At 49.5% G+C, this 17554-nt stretch overlaps 1 protein-coding gene across 4 annotated transcripts in view; it reads right to left on the bottom strand.

The window, feature by feature from the left end:
- Positions 1–1662: 1662 nt before the first annotated feature.
- LOC144603198 (E3 ubiquitin-protein ligase RING2-A-like) overlaps positions 1663–17554 on the bottom strand; it is a 41316-nt gene continuing 25424 nt past the window's right edge. For 2 of the 4 annotated variants that reach the window (XM_078416379.1, XM_078416381.1), the window contains exons 5-7: positions 12941–13231; positions 8870–9092; positions 1663–5582 (exon numbers count right to left, since the gene is read on the bottom strand). In XM_078416379.1, the coding sequence (XP_078272505.1) occupies positions 5481–5582; positions 8870–9092; positions 12941–13231 (616 nt within the window). In that variant the 3' untranslated portion in view covers positions 1663–5480. The remainder of the gene's footprint in view (positions 5583–8869; positions 9093–12940; positions 13232–17554) is intronic. The other 2 variants (XM_078416380.1, XM_078416382.1) reach the window with 1 other exon arrangement.

Here is a 17554-nt window from a genome sequence, read left to right as displayed (position 1 = left end):
CTCCACTGCGATTTCACCTCAAGGTATGTCTACTTTGAAGAAGTTCTCCTCCTCTCTTCGACGAGAGTTTAGCAACATGCTCTCTCGTTGCTCCCCCCCCTGTGATTTCTCCTGCCCTCCTACTCTACGACCACATATTGAAATCAGTCTGAAGAAGGGTCTCGACCCGAAACGTCACCCATTCCTTCTCTCCCGAGATGCTGCCTGACCTGCTGAGTTACTCCAGCATTTTGTGAATAAATACCTTCAACATTAATACCAATGGGTTGGAAGCACTGAAACTTCTTTAAACTGTTTTTCTCTCACCTGAAAGACTACACCCACTAGTATTTGATATTTTCATCTTTGGAAAAATCGGAACTAGTCTGAATTGGTCTGTGTGGATTCGGTTGGTCGAAGGGGCTGTTTCCAAGTCTTCAGAACTGTTCTCGAGTCTGCAGAAGGGTCTCCAAACTATAGTCACAACAGACAATAGGTGCAGGAGGAGGCCCTTCGGCCCTTCGAGCCAGCAACGCCATTCAATGTGATCATGGCTGATCATTCACAATCAGTACCCCGTTCCTGCCCTCTCCCCATACCCCCTGACTCCACTATCATTAAGAGCTCTATCTAGCTCTCTCTTGAATGCATCCAGAGAATTGGCCTCGACTGCTTTGAGGCAGAGAATTCCACAGATTTACAATTCTGACTGAAAAAAAAAATCCTCATCTCCGTTCTAAGTGGCCCACCCCTTATTCTTAAACTGTGGCCCCTGGTTCTGGACTCCCCCAACATTGGGAACATGTTTCCTGCCTCTAACGTGTCCAACCCCTTAATAATCTTATACGTTTCGATAAGATCCCCTCATCCCAAATTCCAGTGTGTACAAGCCTAGTCGTTCCAGTCTTTCAACATACGACAGTCCCGCCATTCTGGGAATCAGTTTAGTTTATTGATACACTTTAGTTTATTGCCACATGTACCAAGGTACAGTGAATAGCTTTTGTTGAGTGCTGTTCAGTCAGTGGGAAGATGGTACATGATTACAATCGAGCCATTCACAGCGTTTCGATACACGATAAGGGAAAGGTAAAGTCAACAAAGTCCGATCAAGGATAGTCCGAGGGTCACCAATGAGGTAGATAGTAATTCAGCACTGCTCTCTGGTTGTGGTGGGATGGTTCAGTTGCCTGATAACAGCCGGGAAGAAACTGTCCCTGAATCTGGAGGTGTGCGTTTTCACACTTCTGTACCTTTTGCCCGATGGGAGAGGGGAGAAGAGGGAGTGGCCGGGTGTGAGACTGGTCCTTGATGATGCTGCTGGCCTTGCCGAGGCAGCGTGAGGTGTAGATGGAGTCGATGGAATGGAGGTCAGTTTGCGTGGTCTGGGCTGCGTCCACAACTCTCTGCAATGTCTTGCGGTCTTGGATGGAGCTGTTCCCAAACCAGGCGGTGATGCATCCTGATAAAATGCTGAATAAAATCCACCCTGAACTTCACCTGTATCCATCTTCTCCAGAGATGTTGCCTGAGCCGCTGAGTTACTCCAGCACCTCGTGTCAATGTTTAATCTCTATAACATGCACTCACGTTTCCCAAAGCCCACACATATAGATCAAGCATATTACACTGTCAATAACGATCGGTGATTCCTTGTTGATCCAAGATATATTTTATTCCTGGTCAGTACAGCGTTTAATGTTACATACAACATAATGGGACCATTCCTTCTCGTAGTCAGACCTACGACTGTTCGGTATCAATTCCCGATCATTCTAAAACTGATTTGTGCAGCGTTTGTTGGGTTGATACCATGCAAAAATAAACTGGGGTGTAAGTGGATGCAGTTGACTCGAAGACAACTGATGCTTGTTGAGTTTAGAGATACAGCTCGGCTCAGCAAGTCCTCACTGAGCAGCGATCCCCACACCGACACTTCAGACTCTGAAAAAGGGTCTCTACCCAAAATGCCACCTGTCCCTTTTCTCCAGAGATGCTGCCTGACCCGCTGAGTTACTCCAGCTTTTTGTGTCTATCTTTAAGAGTTCTCTGGTGGGTTCAGAAGAGGAAAAAAAAGCTGGAGAGAAAAGAGTACACGTGATATAGTTTATTTATATATTACATTATATATATATATATGCACCGATCAGCCAAAACATTACGACCCGATGAGCCAAAACATTATGGCCCCCTGCCTAATATGCTGTTGGTCCTCCGTGTGCAGCCCTATACACAGCAAGGTGCGATGCACTGTGTATTGTGACACATTCCTCCCGTGACCACCATTAACATTTTCTGTGACTTGTGCCACAGTCGACCTTCTGTCGGTTCGGACCAGACGGGATAGCCTTCGTTGCCCTCGCGCATCGATGAGCCTTGGGCGCCCAACACCCTGCCTGTCGCCGGTTTGTGGTCGGGAGCACCCCACAAGCCTTGCCGTTTCACAGATGCTCTGACCCAGTCGTCTGGCCAGAACAATTTGGCCCTTGTCAAAGTCGCTCAGGTCTTTACTACTGCCCATTTCTCCTGCGTCCAACACGTCAACTTCAAGAACTGACTGTTCACTTGCTACCTAATATATCCCACCCCTTGACAGGTGCCATTGTAACAAGATAATCAATGTTATTCACTTCGCCTGTCAGTGGTCATAATGTTTTGGCTGATCGGTACATATTTCTATATCTCACTGAAATGTAGGATGAGAGGGGATCCTATAGAAACACATAAAATTCTTAAGGGATTGGACAGGCTAGATGCAGGAAAAATGTTCCCGATGTTGGGGGAGTCCAGAACCAGGGGTCACACAGTTTAAGAATAAGGGGTCGGCCATTTAGGACTGAGATGAGGAAAAACTTTTTCACCCAGAGAGTTGTGAATCTGTGGAATTCTCTGCCACAGAAGGCAGTGGAGGCCGATTCACTGGATATTTTCAAGAGAGAGTTAGATTTAGCTCTTGGGGCTAACGGAATCTAGGGATGTTGGGAGAAAGCAGGAACCGGGTACTGATTGTGGATGGTCAGCCGTGATCATATTGAATGGTGGTGTTGACTTATCACATGTATGTTTGTTCTCTCCAGCTTTTATACACAAGTACTTTTTTTTCTCTTCTGAATCCTCTTCAGAATATATATAGATATTCGAAAGGACACTGCAAACTAATCTCTTCTCTATTAAAACAATAAACTCGCCCAACATCTTTTTCTCCTTCTGGATTTACAAATAGTCATTCCTCTCATCACAATATAAAACTTGTGCAAAACAGTTAGCTAGTTTATAACGGCAACATTAAAAAATATATAGAAGTGTGGAAAACGCACACCTCCAGATTCAGGGGCAGTTTCTTCCCGGCTGTTATCGGGCAACTGAACCATCCCACCACAACCAGAGAGCAGTGCTGAACTACTATCTACCTCATTGGAGACCCTCGGACTATCCTTGATCGGACTTTATCCATCACGTGTCTGTACACTGTGGACGGCTCGATTGCAATCATGTACAGTCGTTCCGCTGACTGGTTAGCGCGCAGCGACAAAAGCTTTTCACTGCGCCTCGGCGGTACACGTGACAATAAACTAAACTCTGATAATCCCAGAGGTGTCCGACAAGAAAACTCACATGCAAGTACATTTTCTTTCACAAATGTTATGGGGCTGAGCAGAAACGCGATAGTGTAGGCAACATTGACCAACTCTGCAAAGAATCCCGCCGTTCAATGGGTGTTTGGCAGCTGGGACTTTGTCACCACCAACTCTCCAGCACATTAAGAGAGGCACAAGGAACTGCAGATGCTGCCACTAAGCTAAATGGAACCAAAACTGCAGCAAAGTGCTGGAGGAACTCGGCAAGTCAGGCAGCCCCTGTGGAGGGAATGGATTGGCAATGTTTCAGACCTGAAACGTTTTCCGTCCGTCCATCCCCCTCCACTGATGCTGCCTGACCCAACAGAGTTCTTCCAGCACTTTGTATTTAGCTCCAGTTTAGTTTAGAGATACGGCGCGGAAACAGGCCCTTCGGCCCACCGAGTCCTCTTCCTTGTAGACTGACCACTACCCTACACATTTTGGACAATCTACGACTTTAACCAAAGCCAGCTAGCCTACAAACGTGTTTGGAGTGTGGGAGGCAACCGCAGCACCCGGAGAAAACCCAAGCAGGTCACGGGGAGAACGTACAAACTCCGCACAGACAGCACAGACATGGTCGGGATCAAACCCGGGTCTCTGGCGCTGTGAGGCAACAACTCTACCGCTGTGCCAACACATTAACTCGCGTCCTGCATTACACAGTATGGTTTCACCCAAATTACCAACAACAGGGACCGAACAACGAATAGCTACAGGTGAATAATGTGAACCAAAGGTGCAGGCCAATCGGCTAAGGCACTTTATTCAAACCCAACGTGTCCATGTTTTTATTTCCATTGAAGGGATGATAGTGGGAACAAACTAAAACGGCAGAGGGGAAGAAACGGCAACGGCCATAACACATAAATTACTTTTTATGAGACAAACGTTTATCTGGTTAATCGGACGACCCGCTCCCCCCCTCCCTGCAGCTACCCGGGGACAAGGACAAAGGGAACATTGCCCTTCGAGCTCCCTGCAGTTACCCCGGGACAAGGACAAAGGGAACATTGCCCTTCGAGCTCACTGCAGCTACCCGGGGACAAGGACAAAGGGAACATTGCCCTTCGAGCTCCCTGCAGCTACCCCGGGACAAGGACAAAGGGAACATTGCCCTTCGAGCTCCCTGCAGCTACCCCGGGACAAGGACAAAGGGAACATTGCCCTTCGAGCTCCCTGCAGCTACCCGGGGACAAGGACAAAGGGAACATTGCCCTTCGAGCTCCCTGCAGCTACCCCGGGACAAGGACAAAGGGAACATTGCCCTTCGAGCTCACTGCAGTTACCCGGGGACAAGGACAAAGGGAACATTGCCCTTCGAGCTCCCTGCAGTTACCCCGGGACAAGGACAAAGGGAACATTGCCCTTCGAGCTCCCTGCAGCTACCCCGGGACAAGGACAAAGGGAACATTGCCCTTCGAGCTCCCTGGACGAAGCTAGTCTTACATCAGCCGTCGTTGACCAGCGCTACTGACAGGGCTACACGGCCCACAATGCAACGCCACGCGACGGTTCAGATTTACACCACTGGTGGGGCAGCCCCAGAACAACACAAGACTAGGGGAAAGGAGGCCGAACCCACGGTCGCATGGAGAGGGGGAGGGTGGTGAACGACACATACACACACACACACACAGAAGCAACGCCACGCGACGGTTCAGATTTACACCACATCCCGCCCCTCCCCGCTGAAGTCGGTTCCTCGGGCGCGAAGGGAACTCTCTTCATCCCGTCTGCTCCTCGGAAGCCGGGTCGGTCTTTGCTTGCGGCGAGTGGATGGAAGGGGGGGGGGGGTGAGTGGGGGGGGGGGGGGTGGGGGGGATGGGCGAGCAAGCGGATAAGCGAGTCGTGTGTCTCTGGTCCTCTGGCCGCCCAGTTTCACTTTTGCTCCTTGGTGGGCGCGTAGTACAACTCCAGGGGCTTGCTGACCTTCCAGTACTTCTCGTTCACCAGCTCCAGCGTCAGCGACCCGTTCAGAGTCTGCCCCCGGTAAACCAACAAACAAACAAGGTGAATAACACAGCTGCCCCCCCAACTAGCGACGCTTCCACGTACGATATTTCAACTTTACAATGGGGCAAACGCTGGGCAACGGCAGCGGCCCGCAGCTCGCTTTCGCCCACGTGCATTTAAATGCATTTCGACGCACGATGTTTTCAGTTTATGATGGGTTTATCGGAACATAACCCCATTGTAAGTTGAGGAGCACCTGTAGATAGATGAACGAGTATATTCTTGTGGGAATATATGAACGAGTATATTCTTGTGGGAGTATATGAACGAGTATATTCTTGTGGGAATATATGAACGAGTATATTCTTGTGGGAGTATATGAACGAGTATATTCTTGTGGGAGTATATGGACGAGTATATTCTTGTGGGAGTATATGGACGAGTATATTCTTGTGGGAGTATATGGAGGAGTATATTCTTGTGGGAGAATATGGACGAGTATATTCTTGCTATTGAGGGAGAGCAGCGTAGGTACACTAGGTTAATTCCCGGAATGGTGGGACTGTCATATGTTGAAAGACTGGAGCGACTAGGCTTGTATACACTGGAATTTAGAAGGATGAGAGGGGATCTTATTGAAACGTATAAGATTATTAAGGGATTGGACACGGTAGATGCAGGAAACATGTTCCCGATGTTGGGGGAGTCCAGAACCAGGGGCCACAGTTTAAGAATAAGGGGTAGGCCATTTAGAACTGAGATGAGGAAAAACTTTTCCAGTCAGAGAGTTGTGAATCTGTGGAATTCTCTGCCTCAGAAGGCAGTGGAGGACAATTCTCTGAATGCATTCAAGAGAGAGCTGGATAGAGCTCTTAAGGATAGCGGAGTCAGGGGGTATGGGGAGAAGGCAGGAACGGGGTACTGATTGTGAATGATCAGCCATGATTACATTGAATGGTGGTGCTGGCTCAAAGGGCCGAATGGCCTCCTCCTGCACATATTGTCTATTGTATAGAGGTTGGGAGGTCATGTTGCAGATGTATAAGACATTGGTGAGACCTGCATTTCCAATATTGTGTTCAGTTCTGGGCACCGTGTTATAGGAAATATATTGTCAAGCTGGAAAGGGTACAGAGAAGATTTACGAGGATGTCGCCAGGACTAGAGGGTGTGAGCTACAGGGAGAGGTTGGGCAGGCTGGGTCTCTATTCCTTGGAGCGCAGGAGGATGAGGGGTGATCTTATAGAGGTGTACAAAATCATAAGAGGAATAGATCGGGTAGACGCACAGAGTCTCTTGCCCAGAGTAGGGGAATCAAGGACCAGAGGACATAGGTTCAAGGTGAAGGGGAGAAGATTTAATAGGAATGTGAGGGGTAACATTGCACACAAAGGGTGGTGTGTGTATGAACGAGCTTCCAGAGGAGATAGTTGAGGCCTGGACTATCCCAACGTTTAAGAAACTGTTAGATAGATACATGGATAGGACAGGCTTGGAGGGATATGGACCAAACGCCGGCAAGTGGGACTGGTGTAGATGGGGCATGTTGGCCGGTGTGGGCAAGTTGAGCCGAAGGGCCCACTTCCACGCTGTATCACTCTATGACTCTATGAAAAGACACAGAAGATACTTTGAGAATATAACTGCGAGATTTCCCTTTAAACCGAGAGAGGAACCTGCCCTGAAGCCCCAGAGGGTGGTGAATCTGTGGAATTCATGGCCGCAGATGGCAGTGGAGGCTTGGATAGTGTGGATGTGGAGAGGATGTTTCCACTAGTGGGAGAGTCTAGGATCAGAGGGCACAGCCTAGGAATAACCTTCCCCCCCATTGACGAACTGTACACTGCAAGGGCCAGGAAGCGAGCGGGCAAGATCATCTCTGACCCCTCTCACCCTGGCCACAAACTCTTTGAAGCACTTCCCTCTGGAAGGCGACTCCGGACTGTCAAAGCAGCCACAGCCAGACATAAAAACAGCTTTTTTTCCACGAGTGGTAGCTCTACTCAACAACTCTGTAGCCTCCTTTTGCTCTGATATTTTATTTCATTCGCAATATAATGTTTTATTCTTAATGTTTTAAGCTTTATTCTTAATTGTTTACTACATGTTCGTGTTGTGGAGCACCAAGGCACAATTGTTTACTACATGTTCGTGTTGCGAGCGGAGCACCAAGGCATATTCCTTGTATGCGTACGTACTTGTCCGATAAACTTATTCAATTCAATTCGATAATAGAACAGGGGTAGGCGAAGGTGTCAGGAGCTGGAGAGGAGGTGGTGTGAGTCGGGGCAAGCAGCTGTTGGCAGGTCAGTCCACTATATCCGAAATACGTAATAAAGAGGTCTGAAAAAACTAAGGTTCACTGTAAATGAGTACAGTCAAGGGAGGTGAGTAAATCAGGTTAAGACACCGGGCGCAGGGGTGGCACAGCAGTAGAGCTAATGCCTCACAGCGCCAGAGACCAAGGTTCCATCTGGACTACGGGTGCTGTCTGCACGGAGTTTGTACGTTCTCCCCGTGACCCACGTGGGTTTCCCCCGAGATCGTCGGTTTCCTCCCGCGCACCAAAGATGTTTGTAGGTTAAACGTGTAGGAAGGAACTGCAGGTAGATGCAAAATGCTGGAGTAACTCAGCGGGACCCAGAGTCTGAAGATGGGTCTCGACCCGAAACGTCACCCATTCCTTCTCTCCAGAGACGCTGCCTGACCCGCTGAGTTACTCCAGCATTTTGAGTCTATCTCAAGTTTGTAGGTTAATGAATGAATGAATGAATAAGTTTATTGGCCAAGTATGTGCATGTACAAGGAATGTGCCTTGGTACTCCGTTCACAAATGACCACACCAAATGAATGAATGAATGAATGAATGAATACGTTTATTGGCCAAGTATGTGCACCTACAAGGAATGTGTCTTGGTGTTTTGCTCACAAATGACAACACAAACATACAGTTAACAATTAAGAATAGAGCATAAACATATCAAAACAACAAGGATACAACATTACGGTCTAAACATGGGGGTGAAAATAAACCAGAGCAAAAAGGAGACTACAGACTTTGGTTGTTGAGTAGAATGATCACTCGTGGAAAGAAGTTGTTTTTATGTCTGTCTTGGTATAAATGTAAATTGCCCCTAGTGTGTAAGATAATAATAACTTTTATTGATATAGCACTTTTCATTCAATTTAATGCAGCCCAAAGTGCTAGAGATAGTGTCAGTGTGCGGGGATGGCTGGTCGGCGCGGACTCGTTGGGCCGAAGGGCGTGTTTGCGCGCTGTATCACTAAACAAAGCACAGCTAGGCGACACGTACCGTGAACTGGCCTCCCGAGGTGGTGATGTAAATGGTGTACTGTTTCTCGCTGACCTCTTCCAAGGTGACCGCGTTGTTGCCAATGTTCTTCTGCTGCTCCTCCAAGGCGATTCTCAGTGCCAGGTACTTGGACAAGTGATCCACCGTGGCGTTTGCAGTGGTCTTCACGTACCTGAGGCACAATTGCACAGGCGTAAGAACGAACTGCAGGTGCTGGTTTGAACTGAAGACAAGACACAAAGAGCTGGAGTAACTCAGCGGGTCGGGCAGCGTCCCTGGAGGGAAGGAATGGGTGACGTTTCGGGTCGAGACCCTTCTTCAGAACTTACCCGATCTCCCGGTCGCCAAACACTTTAACTCCCCCTCCCACTCCCGCACTGACCTTTTTGTCCTGGGCCTCCTCCACTGTCAGAGTGAGGCTAAACACAAATTGGAGGAACAGCACCTCATATTTCACTTGGGCAGCTTACACCCCAGCGGTATGAACATTGATTTCTCTCACTTCCGGTAGCCCCGGCATTCCCTCTCTCTCCATGCCTCCCCCACCCAAGTCACACCAGCTTCTCGTTCTCACCCAGCACAGCTAACAACGGCCTGTTTCCTTTATCATCGTTACTTTCTTACACATCTTTCATTCATTGTTCTTTATCTCTTTACATCATCATCTATATCTCGTTTCCCTTATCCCTAACCAGTCTGAAGAAGGGTCCCAACCTGAAACATCGCCCATTCCTTCTCTCCAGAGATGCTGCCTGTCCCGCTGAGTTACTCCAGCTTTTTGTGTCTGTGCACAATTGCACATTGTTGTGGTTTCAGAACTTGTTGGTGAGCGGGCCAATGCGCCCAAAAATAAAAATAGAACGATAGACAAAATGGCGGCACGGTGGCCCAGCGGTAAAGCTCCAGGGACCCGGGTTCAATCCTGACTAGCTACGCAGTTTGCATGTTCTCCCCGTGACCGCGTAAACCTTATCCGGGTGCTCCGGTTTCCTCCCACACTCCAAAGACTTACAGGTTTGTCGGTTAATTGATAAACTGTCCGTAGTGTGTGGGATAGTGCTCGTATACGGGGTGAATGCTGGCCGGAATAGACTCGGTGGGCCGAAGGGGCCTATCTCCACACTGTATCTCTTAAGTCTAAAGTAAAGTCTAATTGTCCGCAAAAGATAAGTGACTCAGTGGAGATGGACACAAAAATGCAGGAGTAACTCAGCCGGTCAGGCAACAAGACTGGACGCGCAGGTTTGTAAGTTAATTTCGATAAAATGGTAAAATTGTAAATTGTTCCTAGTGCGTAGATAGTGCTAGTGTGCAGGGATCGCTGGTCAGCGTGGACTCGGTGGGCCGAAGGGCCTGTTTCCGCACTGTGTCTCTCTCAAGTCTAAAAGGGTGGCACACTGACACAGCCTTAAGAATTGGCGTCTCACATCTATCTCCCACATCCATGGAGGTGACGTTTGGGGTCGGGATCTTTGGGATGTGGGGGAAACCGGAGTTCAATCAGTAATTCTCAGTGTAGGATCAGGGAACTGCAAAAGCTGGTGTGCCACGGATAGACACAAAGTGCTGGAGTAACCTTGTAGCACGGGGCTACACAGGGCACTGGGTGGAGCAGCGGCAGAGTTGCTGCCTCACAGCGCCAGAGACCCGGGTTCAATCCTGACTACGGGCGCTGTCTGTAGAGTTTGTACGTTCTCCCCGTGACCTGTGTGACAATGGACAATAGGTGCAGGAGGCCATTCGGCCCTTCGAGCCAGCACCGCCATTCAATGTGATCATGGCTGATCATTCTCAATCAGTACCCCGTTCCTGCCTTCTCCCCATACCCCCTGACTCCGCTATCCTTAAGAGCTCTATCTAGCTCTCTCTTGAATGCATTCAGAGAATTGGCCTCCACTGCCTTCTGAGGCAGTGAATTCCACAGATTTACAACTCTCTGACTGAAAAAGTTTTTCCTCATCTCCGTTCTAAATGGCCTACCCCTTATTCTTAAACTGTGTGGCCCCTGGTTCTGGACTCCCCCAACATTGGGAACATGTTTCCTGCCTCTAACGTGTCCAACCCCTTAATAATCTTATACGTTTCGATAAGATCTCCTCTCATCCTTCTAAATTCCAGTGTATACAAGCCTAGTCGCTCCAGTCTCCAGCGTGGGTTTTCTCCCGGAGCTCAGGTTTCCTCCCACACTCCAAAGACGTGCAGGTTTGTAGGTTAAAATTGGCTTGGTGTAAATGTAAACATTGTCCCTGGTGGGTGTAGGATAGTGTTAGTGTGCGGGGATCGCTGGTCGGCGCGGACTCGGTGGGCTGAAGGGCCTGTTTCCGCGCTGTATCTCTAAACTAAACTAAAGTGCTGCAGTAACTCAGCGGGCCAGGCAACATCCCAGGTGGTGACTTTTGGTGTTGCGACCCTTCTTTGGTCTTTGGGACGTGGGGGGAAACTGGAGTCTCAAGTCAAGTCAAGTCAATTTTATTTGTATAGCACATTTAAAAACAACCCACGTTACCCAAAGTGCTGTACATCTGTTTAGGTACTAGTCTAATGAGTAATTGTCAGCGTAGAAACAAGGAAATGCGGAAATAGGGGGGAAAAAAGGGGGAAAGTGCAAGAGTGACTCAGCAGGTCAGGCAGCATCTGGTAGGTAGGTGGCCCTTCTCGGGTCTGCACAGAGTTTGTACGTTCTCCCCGCGATCTATGTGGGCGTTCTCCAGGAGCTCAGGCTTCCTCTCACACTCCAAAGACGTGCAGGTTTGTAGGTTAATTGGCTTGGTGTAAATGTAAAAATAGTCCCTAGTGTGTGTAGGATGGCATCAATGTGCGGGGATCGCTGGTCGGCGCGGACCCGGTGGGCCGAAGGGACAGTTTCTGCGCTGTCGAGTGATACAGTGTGGAAAAAGGCCTTTTGGGCCCGACGCCCACACATGCCCCAGTTACACTAGTCCCACCTGCCTGCGCTTGGTCCATACCCCTCCAAACCCGTCCTATCCATCTCTCAACTTTGGGACTCCATCTCTTCGGGGCGGTCACGGTGGCACAGTGGTAGAGTTGCTGCCTTACAGTGAATGCAGCGCCGGAGACCCGGGTACCATCCCGACCACGGGCGCTGTCTGTACGGAGTTTGTACGTTCTCCCCGTGACCTGCGTGGGTTTTCTCCGAGATCTTCGGTTTCCTCCCACACTCCAAAGACGTGCAGGTATGCAGATTAATTGGCTTGGTAAACGTAAAAATTGTCCCTAGTGTGGGTGTAGGATAGTGTTAGTGTGCGGGGATCGCTGGTCGGTGCGGACCCGATGGGCCGAAGGGCCTGTTTCCGCGCTGTATCTCTAAACTAAACTAAACCAAACTAAACCAAACTCAGCAGGATGGTGTCGGTAGACACAGAGTGCTGGAGTAACTCAGCGGGTCGGGCAGCATCTCTGGAGAACGTGGACAGGCCGCCCCGACCTGGCAACTCCAACAGCCTGACCGCGGGAGAAGACGGCTGGGAAGAGAAAAGACATTCTGGCCTTCCATCACAGTGAGGAGGTGACTGGAGGAGACTCACTGTGATGGATGTTTCTTTTCTTTGGTGTTAGTTTATGATTGTGTGTGTTATTGCATTTTTATTGATTATTCTTATTGGTCTTATTGTTGAACTGCGGGTAATTTTTCATTTCACTGCACATTTATGTGTACGTGACAAATAAATTACTATTGATATTGAGGTACAAAATGCTGGAGTAACTCAGCGGGTCAGGCAGCATCTCTGGAGAACGTGGACAGGTACAAAATGCTGGAGTAACTCAGCGAGTCAGGCAGCATCTCTGGAGAACGTGGACAGGTACAAAATACTGGAGTAACTCAGCGGGTCGGGCAGCATCTCTGGAGAACGTGGACAGGTACAAAATACTGGAGTAACTCAGCGGGTCGGGCAGCATCTCTGGAGAATGTGGACAGGTACAAAATACTGGAGTAACTCAGCGGGTTGGGCAGCATCTCTGGAGAACGTGGACAAGTACAAAATACTGGAGACCCTTCCTCAGGTTGGCGTGGGGACCCTGCTTGAGACCGGGTGCCTTCCGCGTGCTTACCTGGTTTGGGAGTACTCGTCCTTGTCGACCAGCACGGGGTGGGGCCTGAAGACCAGCTCGATCTCGCTGCAGGAGTCCCCCACCACGTCGGGGCTGGCGGGGGCCTCCCGCGAGTTGTCCAGCTCGGGGCAGGACTCGTCGGAGGCCTTGGAGCGCTTGCGGCTGGGCCCGGCCTCCTGGTTGCTGTGGGTGGACACGTTGCTGATGTGCGAGCGGCTGTCGCAGTTGTCCTCGCCGCCGCTGAACGTGGTGTTGTCCGACTCGTGCGGTGGCTTCCTCACCCGCTGGGCCCTGCCGACAGGCAACGCAGACCCACCGCGGTTAGCATAGCGACCAGCACGCACCCTCGCCTCCCTTGCCGCCTGTGTGCAGAATCTGCAGGCAGGCACACGGTGCCAGAGCAACTCAGCGGGTCAGGAAGCATCTCTGGGTGACGTTTCAGCTCGCCCATCCCTTCTCTCCCGAGATGCTGCCTGACCCGCTGAGTTACTCCAGCATCTTGTGTCTGCCTTCGATTTTAACCAGCATCTGCAGTTTTTCTTTGCCTTGCACATCCTCGGATCCCTTTGTTGGGAACTGCAGGAGCCATGTGTGTTTGTTAGCTGTCTCAGCGTGTTATATTATTTTGTATCTTGCTGTATTATTTGTGTTGATTGGTCAGATCAACAAAAAAGGGAGGTGCAACGAGAAGGCAGGAACGGGGTACTGATTGAGAATAGACAATAGACAATAGGTGCAGGAGTAGGCCATTTAGCCCTTCGAGCCAGCACCGCCATTCAATGTGATCATGGCTGATCATTCTCAATCAGTACCCCGTTCCTGCCTTCTCCCCGTACCCCCTGACTCCGCTATCCTTAAGAGCTCTATCCAGCTCTCTCTTGAAAGCATCCAACGAACTGGCCTCCACTGCCTTCTGAGGCAGAGAATTCCACACCTTCACAACTCTCTGACTGAAAAAGTTCTTCCTCATCTCCGTTCTAAATGCCCTAACCCTTATTCTTAAACGATGGCCCCTGGTTCTGGACTCCCCCAACATTGGGAACATGTTTCCTGCCTCTAATGTGTCCAATCCCCTAATTATCTTATATGTTTCAATAAGATCCCCCCTCATCCTTCTAAATTCCAGTGTATACAAGCCTAATTGCTCCAGCCTTTCAACATACGACAGTCCCGCCATTCCGGGAATTAACCTAGTGAACCTAGGCTACACGCCCTCAATAGCAAGAATATCCTTCCTCAAATTTGGAGACCAAAACTGCACACAGTACTCCAGGTGCGGTCTCACTAGGGCCCTGTACAACTGCAGAAGGACCTCTTTGCTCCTATACTCAACTCCTCTTGTTATGAAGGCCAACATTCCATTGACTTTCTTCACTGCCTGCTGTACCTGCATGTTTCCTTTCAGTGACTGATGCACTAGGACACCCAGATCACGTTGTACGTCCCCTTTTCCTAACGATACCATTCAGATAATAATCTGCCTTCCTATTCTTACCACCAAAGTGGATAAACTCACACTTATCCACATTAAACTGCATCTGCCAAGCATCCACCCACTCACCATTCAGATAATGATCACCCATGATCACATTGAATCATTCTCAAAGGGCCGAATGGCCTCCTCCTGCACCTAATGTCTATTGTCTATTGAGACCTGGGTGCCCTTTTACATCAGTCACTGAAAGTAACCATGCAGGTTCAGCAGGCAGTGAAGAAAGCTAATGGCATGTTGGCCTTCATAGCGAGAGGATTTGAGTACAATAAGCAAGGAGGTCCTACTGCAGTTGTACAGGGCCCTGGCGAGACCGCACCTGGAGTACTGTGTGCAGTTTTGGTCTCCTAATTTGAGGAAGGACATTCTTGCTATTGAGGGAGTGCAGCGTAGGTTCACCAGGTTAATCCCCGGGATGGCGGGACTTACATATGATGAAAGAATGGATCGACTGGGCGTGTATTCGCTGGAATTTAGAAGGATTAGAGGGGATCTTATAGAAACATGTAAAATTCTTAAGAAATTGGACTGGCTAGATGCAGGAAAAATGTTCCCCATGTTTGGTGAGTCCAAAACCAGGGGTGACAGTTTAAGAATAAGGGGTCGGCCATTTAGGACTGAGATGAATAAAAACGTTTTCACCCAGAGAGTTGTGAATCTGTAGAATTCTCTGCCACAGAAGGCAGTGGAGGCCAATTCACTGGATGTTTTCAAGGGAGAGTCAGATTTAGCTCTTAGGGCTAACGGAATCAAGGGATATGGGGAGAAGGCAGGAACGGGGTACTGATTCTGGATGATCAGCCATGACCATATTGAATGGCAGTGCTGGCTCGAAGGGCCAAATAGGTTACTCCTGCACCTATTGTCTATGTTTCTATAATAAGCTACGGGCAGCATGGTGGAATAGAGTTGCTGCCTTACAGAACCAGAAACCCAGGTTCGATCACAACTACATGTGCTGTCTGTGCGGAGTTTGTACGTTCTCCCCGTGACCGTGTTTGTTTTCTCCGTGATCTTCAGTTTCCTTCCACACTCCAAAGACGTGCAGGTTTGTAGCTTAATTGGCTCGGTATGAATGTAAATTGTCTTTAGTGCGTGAAGGATGGTGTTAATGTGCGGGGATCGCTGGTCGGCGCAGACTCGGTGGGCCGAATTGCCTGTTTCTGCATTGTATATCTAAACTAAACTAAACCAAACCACAGATAGACACGAAATGCTGGAGTAACTCAGCGGGACAGGCAGCATCTCTGGAGAGAAGGAACGGGTGACGTTTCGGGTCAGGGCCCTTCTTCAGACTGAAAGTCACGGGAAAGGGAAACGAGAGATATAGACGGTGATATAGAACACATGAATGAAAGACGTGCAAAAATAGTAACGATGATAAAGGCAACAGGCCATTGTCGGCTGTGTGCTGGGTGAGAACGAGAAGCTGGTGTGACCTGGGTGGGGGGAGGGACGGAGAGAGAGGGAAGGCCGGGGTTACTTGAAGTTAGAAAAATTAATATTCATACCCCTGACCAAGCGAAATATGAGGTGCTGTTCCTCCAATTTGCATTTGGCCTCACTCTGACAGTGGAGGAGGCCCAGGACAGAATGGGAATGGCATTAAAGTGTGTAGGGACTTCAAGTACCCCTTGCTTCCCCTCTCTCTCTCCATCCCTCCCCCCTTCCCAGCACTCCGACTGTCTCCGACTACATTTTATCTCAGTTTTGTAGGAAAATAACTGCAGATGCTGGTGCAAATCGAAGGTATCACAAAATGCTGGAGTAACTCAGCGGGTCAGGCAGCATCTCAGGAGAGAAGGAATGGGCGACGTTTCGGGTCGAGACCCTTCTTCAGACTGATGACAGGGGGGCGGGACAAAGGAAGGATATAGGTGGAGACAGGAAGATAGAGGGAGATCGACCCGAAACGTCACCCATTCCTTCTCTCCTGAGATGCTGCCTGACCCGCTGAGTTACTCCAGCATTTTGTGATACCTTTTATCTCAGTCTGCTTTGTTGTTACTTTCTCCCAGCCAACAATGATCTACTCTCCATTTTCATTGATCTCCACGCCCTTTGTCCTGGTTTCACACCTTACACTTCCTTATCTATGTATCTCCCTCTCCCCCCCGCCCCCCCGACTCCCAGTCTAAAGAAGGGTCTCGACCCGAAACGTCACCCATTCCTTCTCTCTGGAGATGCTGCCTGTCCCGCTGAGTTACTCCAGCATTTTGTGTCTATCTAGAGGGAAACATAGAAAATAGGTGCAGGAGGAGGCCATTCGGCCCTTCGAGCCTGCACCGCCATTCAATATGATCATGGCTGATCATCCAGCTCAGTATCCCGTACCTGCCTTCTCTCCATACCCCCTGATCCCTTTAGCCACAAGGGCCACATCTAACTCCCTCTTAAATATAGTCAATGAACTGGCCTCAACTACCTTCTGTGGCAGAGAATTCCACAGACTCACCACTCTGTGTGAAAAAAAACTTTCTCATCTCGGTCCTAAAAGACTTCCCCCTTATCCTTAAACTGTGACCCCTTGTTCTGGACTTCCCCAACATCGGGAACAATCTTCCTGCATCTAGCCTGTCCAACCCCTTAAGAATTTTGTAAGTTTCTATAAGATCCCCCCTCAATCTTCTAAATTCCAGCGAGTACAAGCCGTAAGGTGTGTTGAGCAACCGGGAGATTTAGATTTAGATATACAGCGCGGAAACAGGCCCTTCGGCCCACCGGGTCCGCGCCGCCCAGCGATCCCCGCACACTAACACTATCCTACACACACTAGGGACAATTTTTACATTTACCCAGTCAACTAACCTACACACCTGCACGTCTTTGGAGTGTGGGAGGAAACCGAAAAGACGTAGTCAGGTGTGTAGGAACGTGCAAACTCCGTACAGACGTAGTCAGGATCGAACCTGAGTCTCCAGCGCTGCATTCGCTGTAAGGCAGTAAGGGGCGGCACGGTAGCGCAGCGGTAGAGTTGCTGCCTTACAGCGAATGCAGCGCCGGAGACTCAGGTTCGATCCCGACTACGGGCGCCGTCTGTACGGAGTTTGTACGTTCTCCCCGTGGCCTGCGTGGGTTTTCTCCGAGATCTTCGGTTTCCTCCCACACTCCAAAGACGTACA

This window comes from Rhinoraja longicauda, chromosome 19, assembly GCF_053455715.1.
Source record: "Rhinoraja longicauda isolate Sanriku21f chromosome 19, sRhiLon1.1, whole genome shotgun sequence".
NCBI classification, from domain to species: domain Eukaryota; kingdom Metazoa; phylum Chordata; class Chondrichthyes; order Rajiformes; family Arhynchobatidae; genus Rhinoraja; species Rhinoraja longicauda.
This window is presented reverse-complemented; position numbering and strand designations above follow the sequence as displayed.